The sequence below is a fragment of the Calypte anna genome, chromosome 11 (assembly GCF_003957555.1).
Source record: "Calypte anna isolate BGI_N300 chromosome 11, bCalAnn1_v1.p, whole genome shotgun sequence".
NCBI lineage: Eukaryota > Metazoa > Chordata > Aves > Apodiformes > Trochilidae > Calypte > Calypte anna.
Genome location: NC_044257.1, coordinates 18,804,093 through 18,812,727, shown reverse-complemented (window position 1 = coordinate 18,812,727; position 8,635 = coordinate 18,804,093). Strand labels below are relative to the sequence as shown.

General features: G+C 56.6%; 1 protein-coding gene across 1 annotated transcript; it reads left to right on the top strand.

Annotated features, from left to right (window-relative positions):
- The first annotated feature begins 3,045 nt into the window (after positions 1–3,045).
- PABPN1L (PABPN1 like, cytoplasmic) lies at positions 3,046–6,007 on the top strand. The gene is made up of 8 exons (XM_008491895.2): positions 3,046–3,071; positions 3,535–3,709; positions 3,879–3,987; positions 4,590–4,654; positions 5,031–5,137; positions 5,219–5,306; positions 5,427–5,572; positions 5,968–6,007. Exons 1-8 carry the CDS (start codon positions 3,046–3,048, stop codon positions 6,005–6,007), a joined length of 756 nt encoding a protein of 251 aa, XP_008490117.1.
- The last annotated feature ends 2,628 nt before the right edge of the window (positions 6,008–8,635 follow it).

Here is an 8,635-nt window from a genome sequence, read left to right as displayed (position 1 = left end):
AGAGGACGGGAGTGCAATACAGAAACCCCCCCGGCTCCCAGAGGAGGGAAGCCCCCCGTGGGGCAGGAGTGCTGTACACTAATGTGAATGTAAATATGTCTGTAGAGGTCCCCCCAGATTAATGAGAATTAATAATAATGATGACGATGATAGTGATAATAATAAGAGACATTTGCCAAATAAAATGAGGATGAGACCCTGCTGGAGGCTGGGGAAGGGGGAGCCAGGCTGGCCCAAGTCCTGTGCTCCACAGGAGATGTAGATTTGTTTTTCCACCTTTGCAACAAAACAAAACAAAACAAAACCAAACCCATCCTGTGTGTTTTCTGTAGGGGAGGAAGAGGAGGGAAGGGCAGCCCCCAGGAGAGTTCTGTGCACCCCCAGACCTTGGTGCATCCCCCTGGGGGGTTTCTGTGCACCCCAAGGTTGTTGTGCACCCCGGGATCTCAGCGCAGCTCCCCAAGGGAGCACCCTGAGACCCTGGCACTTCCTTCCAGGGGGGTTCTGTGCACCCCAAGACCTCAGGGTATCCTCCCCAGGAGGTTTTTGTGCACACCGGGGCCTCAGTGTCTCTCCCCAGGTGGTTTTCATGTACCCTGAGGCCTTGGTGTATCCCCTGGGAGGGTTTCTTTACACCCAAAGATCTTGGTGCATCCCCCCAGGGGGTTTTTCTGTGCCCCCCAAAACCTCGGTTCCTCCCCCCCAGGGGGAGTTCTGAGCACCCCGAGGCCGGGAGCTTTGCCAGGTGCCCTTCGAGTGTCTGTTGACTTTATTTATGGTGTGACATATGTAATATTGTCTATTTTTCTTACGTTTCCTGAGAAGAGGTAATATATGAGTATTGCAGCTGCACCCCCTGCGGGGCTGCCTGCTCTCCTGGCTGTCCATCCCATCCTTGTCCTTCCCACCCTCTGTGTCCCCCATGTGTCCCTCCATGTCCCCATCCCTGCTCCATGCAGGGGCTCTGCCTCTCTACCTCCACCTCACCAGGAAACCCCCAGGCAAAAGCCTGCTCTCCTTTCCACTCCCATGTGGGATTTTTTTGGGGGGGTTTGGTTTTGGTTCTGCTTGGTTTGTTTTGGTTGGGTTTTTGTTTGGTTGGTTTTTTTGTGTTTTTTTTTTTTTTAATTTCTTGTTTAAATTCTAATAAAAACACCCTACAGAACCTTAGATTGAAACCAAAAGCTGAGGGAGGGTGGGAGGGGATGGGTGGTGCTTGCAGATGTCCAAACCAGAACGACAGCTTTAAAGTGTAATATTTAAAAAAAAAAAAAAAAAAAAAAAAGGAAAAAAAAAAAGAATTTGTGACGCAGGAAGGATGGTGGCAGTGTGGCCATGGGGCCAGAGGGGACAGTGGTGGCCAGAGGGGACAGTGGTGGCCAGGAAGGCACTGGCCGGAGCTGTGGGTGCTTCTGTGGGGTTTTTGCTCCCCAGTGGTGTTGGGGCATCCAGGATGTGTCACCTGTGCCGTGTCCTTTGGTGGCTTTTTGGCATCTGGGAGATGATGGCTGAGCCACCTGGTGCCAGCACAGCCTGACCAGGGGTCAGGGACACCCTGGTGGCTGCCAGGCAGCTGAGGGACAGGGGATGCTGAGTTTGGCTGGGTCCTTAATCAGGTCTCTGTGGCTGTTTTCTCCCCGATGTCCTGGCTGGAGGATGGTGTTGGTGGCATGGGGACAACCTGCCTGAGGTCCTGGTCCCGGGATGCTGGGTGTGACACCAAGCTGGAGGAGGTGGCAGGAGGTGGCTCTGCTCAGGTACCCAACATGGCACTGGGGCCCTGTCCCTGCTGGGTGAGGGTCTCTCCAGCTCCCTCCTCCTGCTCCTGACCCGAAATCCCAGCTGAAACCAAAGTGCCACATCCCGGCGTGGCTACCCAGGGTCCCACCCCTGCCTGGGCTTTGCTCCATCACTGCTGAAGCCCCCCATGCCCCCTCCTCATCCTCCTCACTCCGGGGTGTGCTGGGGTCCCCCCTTCTCCCCGGGGTGCCCCCTGCACCCTGGTGGGTTTCAGGTCAGGGGGAAGCCACTATTTTGTCCTCGGGTCCCAGGCACTGTGTTGGGGTCTCCCCACCTCAGTGGCAGCACCCGGGGGGCTCCTCTGATGCCACCAAACCCCACAGCCACGGGAGGGAGGTGTCGTGGCACCGTCCCCCCGGAGCCCTGCCCGTGTCACCCTGCCACCCCCGGGGACATGGACACAGAGGGGTCCCCGTGGGGGGGGGGTTTGCTGGATTCAAGGACCCCCCGTTGGGGCGGGGTGGTGGCAGTGGCAGGGTGCCCTGTCCCACTGGGGGGGTTTGGGGCCAGCCCAGAGAGATGGTGTGGTAGGACTTTCCTTCGGCATGCTGTGTCCCCTCCCCTCGCTGTTCCCCGCTTTCTCTACGTGTACTGTATGTTTGACCTGTGAAAGATGTAAACTTTATGATTCAGGTTATGTCTGTTCTTAACTCTGTATCTGTGTAATAAAGACAATTTAATATCAACCCGAGGCTCCGCAGCTTGGCTTTGTGCTGGGTGCCCTCACCCCTTACCCCCTCAGCACCCTGCACCCCGTGTCCCTACCCCTCGCGGGGGGGTTGTTATAGCCCTTAGGAGGGGTCTCTGAAGTGGGGTGTCCGCAGGGGGGACGGTGATGTTTGTCCCCTAAAGGCACCTCCCTCCCTGCAGCCCCTCCTCTCCCTGTGGGGAGCAGCAGCTCTGCACAGACAAAGAGAAACAGGGGGTGTCCCCAAAGGAGAGCCAGGGGGTGTCCCCAGACACATCCCAGTGTCCCCGGGCCACGCGTGTTGTCGCCGTGTTCTCACGCGTGTGCGCTGCCGGCCCGGGGTCTCGAACCCGCGGTACCTCGGTCATGGCCGGGCCGGGGTTTCCTCACACCCCCCCCCACCTCCCCAAAAACCCGGGCAAGGGGGCGTGGCCTGCCGGGGGAGCCGTGCTCTGATTGGCTGCTGATCTGTGAAAGCGGCGCGCCAGGGGCGAGGGGCGCGCGTGGTGGCGGGAAATCCGCACGTGGCGGCGCTCGGCGGGGGACAGGAGCGCAGCATGGCCGGGGACAGGGACAGAGCCAGGTGGGACCGGGGGCTGCTCGGTGCCAGCGCTGGGGCTCCTGGGCTGGAGGAGTGGGGGACGTGGGCAGCTTCGTGCTTCTGAGGAGGGGAGTCTGTTCCTCTCCGAGCTCCAACCTAAAGCTCAGGGGGCTGGGAAGTGGTGGGTTGCCCTTTGGGTGGGCGGGCTCTGCCTCCTCCTGCCCTGGCCTCCCGGTGGTGCCGGCCCCTCGTTTGGTTTTCGTTTCGCCCAGGGGAAGCTGCCCGCAGGTCCCCTCTGTAGCTGGGAAGTGGCTCAGGGAAGAGCAGAGCCCTCGCCCCTCACTCCTGGGCTCTTGCTGCCAGCAGTACCCAAAGCAAAGTGTGTTGGTGTTTGCTCCTTCTGCTGGGACCACCCTGTGCCCGCCTGGGCTTCTGCTGTAGCTCTTCTGTTAAATGGCTTATTTGTTTGTGTGGTAAATGGATTTTTGCTCCTCTTCCTGCCCAGTCCTCTCTTCCTGGACACTTCAGGGATCTGGTGGCAGGACCGGCCCTCCCTGGCAGCAGTGGAGGCGTCCTGGGACATGGCAAAGGTGGCAGCTCTGCAGAAGACTGTGGCTGGCAGCTCAGAGCTGAGGCATCTGGAGGGAGACAGTGAGTTGGAGCTGACTGTGCCAGACCCAGTGAGTGCCTGGCTGAGTGTGGAATCAGTCTCCCCCTTTCCCTTGAAGAAATGGGAAAGTTTTCTTACCCCTCTCTTCCAAAAATTAAGAATAAAAATAATCCTGGGGCCCCTGGTGTTAAAATCCCTGCTGGGTGTGCTCCCCACCCAAGTCTTGGTTTGTGTTTCAGGAGCTGGAGGCCATCACAGCCAGGGTGAGAGAGATGGAGAAGGAGTATGAGAGGCTGAAGGAGCTGCAGCTGGAAGCTGAGAGCCACCTCATTATGAGCTCAGAGCCAGGTATGGGCTGTGCCTCCCTGTGGGCTGCTGTGCCTCCCTGTGGGCTGCTGTGCCTCCCTGTGGGCTGCTGTGCCTCCCTGTGGGCTGCTGTGCCTCCCTGTGGACTGCTGTGCCTCCCTGTGGACTGCTGTCCCTCCCTGTGGGCTGCTGTCCCCCCAGGGACACTTGTTGGGCACAGAGTGAAAGCTGAGTCCAGAGCAGGTGTGGTTCTGCCTTCTGGCAGCCTGGGACTGGACAGGTAAGGTGGGTGAGGGATAGTGGGATGGTAGTGCAGGTTCTGCCTGCTCTTACCTCCTATCTTTGCAGGCCCAGGTGCAGTACATTAAATTAAATTAGGTTCAACTCAGTTAATTGAGTTTAGCACAACAGCCCAGTAGAGCAACCAGCCAGGGAGGGTTGGGGTGTTTTGGTGAAGAAGGGCACAAGGGGATGGAGGAGGAGGAGGAGGCAGCTGTGTGGGGATTTTTGAGTGGCAGGGGACCCAGGGAGCTCTGCAGTGTGTCCCCTTGGTGGTGGCCCTGCTGAGGGCAGAGCTGCATGGCCAGGTGTCCCTCTGGCAGTGCTCCTGCTGCTGCCTGCAGCACAGCTCTGTGTCTCTGCAGGTCTCTTCCTAAAGACAACTGAGGAGAAGATGGAGGTTGACCAGAGGTCCATCTACGTGGGCAATGTGAGTGGGAGACCCTGGGGCAGAGCCCCCCTCTCCCATCTGGATGTGTGTCTGAGATCCCTGCTGGGAACCCACCCCCTCAGGAGGTCCCATCCCAAATGCTTTTCCTCAGCCCAGCCCAGACTGGGAATGTGGCTCAGCATCTGCCTGCAATCCTCAGCCCCTCTGTGCCAAGTGTCAGCTCCCCAAAATACCCTCCTGGGACCCTGAGAGCAGGGCAGGGCTGGCTCTGGGACTTGGGTTTCCAGGCTGGAGTCTTCAGCTGGGAGGCTCTGCTGAAGCTCAGGAGGTGGCGAGACTGTGGCTGCAAGGTGTGACTGGGGCCTCCCCTGAGGGTGTGGAGATGCAGGGGGGGTGTCTGGGGGTGTCATTGCAGGTGGATTACGGGGGCACAGCAGAGGAGCTGGAGTCTCACTTCAACACCTGTGGGCAGATCAACCGGGTGACCATCCTCTGTGACAAGTTCTCGGGGCACCCCAAAGGGTCAGTGCTGGGCTGGGGAGCTGGGGGGGGCCCTCAGGGAGCAGCAGGGTGTCCCTGTCCCTCACCCCCTGTCCCCTCCAGCTATGCCTACATCGAGTTTGAAGAGAAGAGCTCAGTGAAGGCTGCGGTGGAGCTGGATGAGAGCGTGTTCAGGGGCAGGGTCATCAAGGTAAGAGGGGGGGTGAGGCCCTGGGGTGGCCCCAGCCCCCCCTGCCCCCTCCCACCAGCTGTGGGGCTCTGCCTAACCCTGGTGCTGGCACCACCACCTGAGCACCCCCCTGCCTTCCAGGTGCTGCCCAAGAGAACCAACATGCCAGGCATCAGCACCACCGACCGTGGGGGCTACCGGGGCCGCTTCCAGACCCGGGGGGGGCTGGGCCAGCGGGGGGGCTACTATGGTGGCCAACACCTGAGGCTGCGAGGGAGGGCGTACAGGTGAGCAGCAGGGCAGGGGGAGGGTGGTTCCTTAAGGGTTTGGGTCAAGCTGGTTCTGGAGCAGGGGGTCTGTAGGATGGGGGTAGCTGCTCCTTGCTCCACCTGTGCTCAGCTCCTTGGCTTTGCAGCTCCCACCCTGGTGGGGATGGGAGGATGGAGAAAAGTCACTGCTGTCACCCCCCCCCTCCATCCCTGCAGGGATCTGGGGAGTGGGCATCACACTCCCAGTCTGACCAGTCCCAGAGCTGTGCCTGGATATGGGTTGTGCTGGGGCAGAGGGGTGAGTTCTGGCTCCTGGAGGGATGGAGGGAGCTGCTGGTTTTATTTCTTTCCTCAGGGGGGTGGCACCTGAGCAATGCCCCTGAGCCCCAGGACAGGTTTTGTTCTTGTTTCAGGGGCCGGGCGAGGTTGCTGCCGTGGTATTTTCCATACTAGAAGGGACTGCACTGCCCTGGTGATGCTGGTGGGACTGAAACGAGGAGATGGGATTGGAAAGAGTGAAAAATATGCCTACCCAAGCCAAGAAAAAAAAAAAAAAAAAGATTAATTTTAAAATGCCATCTGCCTGGCTGTGAAGATTATGGGTGAGGGAGCCATGGGCTGGGCTGCAGGAGGGAAGACTGGCTCAGCTCTGCCTGCAGATCAGCTGGAGCCCTGCCACCACCCCGGGGCTCACTGGAGCTTTGCTTAGGGGACTGTGTTGTCACCAAGAACCAGTTTCATCCCAGAGAACACCCTGTCCTGGGAAGGGAAAAGCTCTCCCAAACCATCAGCCTCATCCCATCGGGAAAGGCTGGACTGGAGGGCTGAGGTTGGTGTCCCAGAGGACCTCTCCTGCTCAGCACATGTAGCACCCTCAGCTTTGCCAGGTGTCTCTGCCAGACCTGGGTGCTGCTTCCTCCTGTCCGTAAGAAGATGCTAAAGACCTTTGCAAAGACTCTTCAGATCAGTGGAGAACATCCTGGGCTGCAGCTCTAGACCTGACAGGCTGGGGAGCTTTTCCTTCATCAGCCTCGTGGGTTTTCTGCCCTTCTTCTTGGGAAGAGGATGGAGCCTAATGATGTGGTTTGGGTCTGGTTTTTAGTTTGCTGCTCAGGGAGGGCAAGAAGCATCCTTTGCTGTTTCTCTGGAAGCCTCTGTATCTCTGTGGTGGTTAAACAAGACCTGGGTGTCAAAATACCCTTTCCCCTTTTGTATTTCATGTGTCAACAAACCCCATCTTCCTCCTCCTCTAATTCCAAGGCTGCAGGGATCAGAGGGTGCTGCCAGCTCATTTTGCTTTATTCCTAGTGGTTAGCAGTATTACAAAATCATCTCTCCACTGTTGGAAATATGCTCTGGTTTTCCTTTTTGCTTCCATTCCTGCTCCAGATCCCTGTTTGGGGATGGTGTGAACCTGGCTGGACCAGAGGGTCAGGACTGAGGCACCCAGCAGGAGCTGGGGCTGGTGACCAAGCAGTGCCTGGTGCCTCCCTGTCCTGCTGATCTTGTCTGGCTTTTAAAGGAAAAAACCTTTTGTGTTAGGAGAGGCACACCACCAGACAAGAGTTACCAGGCAAAGTTCTGCATTGAAATGGGTTTTATAACCTAATTCTCATGCTAATCTTCCAGGATCCTTGGTGAGGGTTCCTCTCCCCCAGATGGAACTGGCTCCTAAAGCAGCTTTTCACAGCTTGGGGGGCACTGCCAGGCTAAAAATCCCACTGGTTTATTTTTTTTTTCCCCCTTCAGATATCAAGATTTGTTGTTTTGGGGTTTTTTTTAAGCTTGGGTCTTTAACTCTAGATGTTGTGTTCCTTTTTTACTTTGCCTCATGTGATGGTGCTGCTGAAGCTGGCCTTGAGCCAAGCTACCCTTAGGCTTTAGAATATAAAAGTGTCTTTTTTCTAGGGCTTTAAACTTTGTTAAATAGTAGCTTGATGAATTGAGAATTAATTTTTAAAACTACTTTGGGGCATTTGGACTTTCTGGTGGCAGAGGGAATGCTGAGCTCCTCTCTGGGAGTGAAAAAGAGTGTGAAGACTTTTTTATATGATAATGTTTTGTGCAGCTGGGGCTTGTTAAGAGGGTGGGAGAGGCTGGAGCACTTCCACCCCCATCCCCCCCTATTATTTGACAGATTGTTGATTAAATGTACTTAAGTTCTGTTCGAGAAGGTATTGTAAATGTCACTTCTTTTAAAAATAAATGATCCTGCTGTGTGAACTTCACCTGCAGTGAGACCCTGCTGGCTGGGAGCTGATCCTCTGAGCTGCCCTGGCTCTCTCCAGGCTTCTTCTGTCCTTTGGGGCTGGGCAGCTTGGTTTTATTTTTAGCTGTTTTATGTGGGTTTTGGGTGGTTTCTTTAACTGCTGAGGTGCTTGAAGCACAGACTGCCTGCAGGGCAGGAAAGAGAAGGGAGCAGAGGTGTGTGGAATGTGCTGGGTGCCTGTGTTACCTCTGCTGAACTCACTGCAGCTGCACTGCTCAGGAGGTTCAGAACCTGGGGATGGCCCAGTTTGTGTTTATTTCATTTTTTTAACACAAACACCTGCTCTTGGTTTGGTAGTCTTTAACTAGAAGAGCAGGGAGCTGCAGGGGGAGGAGCTGCTAACAGGGGTGAGTTTGGGATGAGCCAGGCAGCTGGGCAGTGCTGCTGCCTTCAGTTCTGGTGTTTATCCCAGCTGCAGTTCCTGTGCTCCCTGCCCTGGGTTGGAGGTGCTGGGAAGTGTTCCTGTGAACAGCCAAATCCTGTGGGTTACCCAAAGAACTCCCCCAGGCAGGGAAGATCAGGGCAGGGATGAGGGGGAGGCAAAGTGGTGCTTTGGGTTGCAGAGAAAGCTGGAGCCTTGGGCTGACTGCAGAGTTTTCTCTTCACCAGAACTGAAGGAGTGAAGCACACAGAGATCTGAGCACTCCCAGCCAAGTTAAAAAGAGGACAAAGTGATGCAGTTCAGGATTCCTGGTGTGGATGTTCCTGTCAGAATGAAGCAGCAGGTCTGCTGTTGGATCTGAGGAGCAGAGTCACTCCTGTGCCCCCCAGCTAGGCTGCTCCTCACAATCATCACACCCCAAGCACAGCAG

Bases quoted from the DNA above. Each gene is read 5' to 3' on its own strand.
- PABPN1L (XM_008491895.2), top strand. From the start codon at position 3,046: ATGGCCGGGGACAGGGACAGAGCCAG. The intron at 4,655-5,030 runs GTGAGTGGGAGA...GTGTCATTGCAG, and splicing joins GGTCCATCTACGTGGGCAAT to GTGGATTACGGGGGCACAGC. The intron at 5,138-5,218 runs GTCAGTGCTGGG...TGTCCCCTCCAG, and splicing joins TTCTCGGGGCACCCCAAAGG to CTATGCCTACATCGAGTTTG.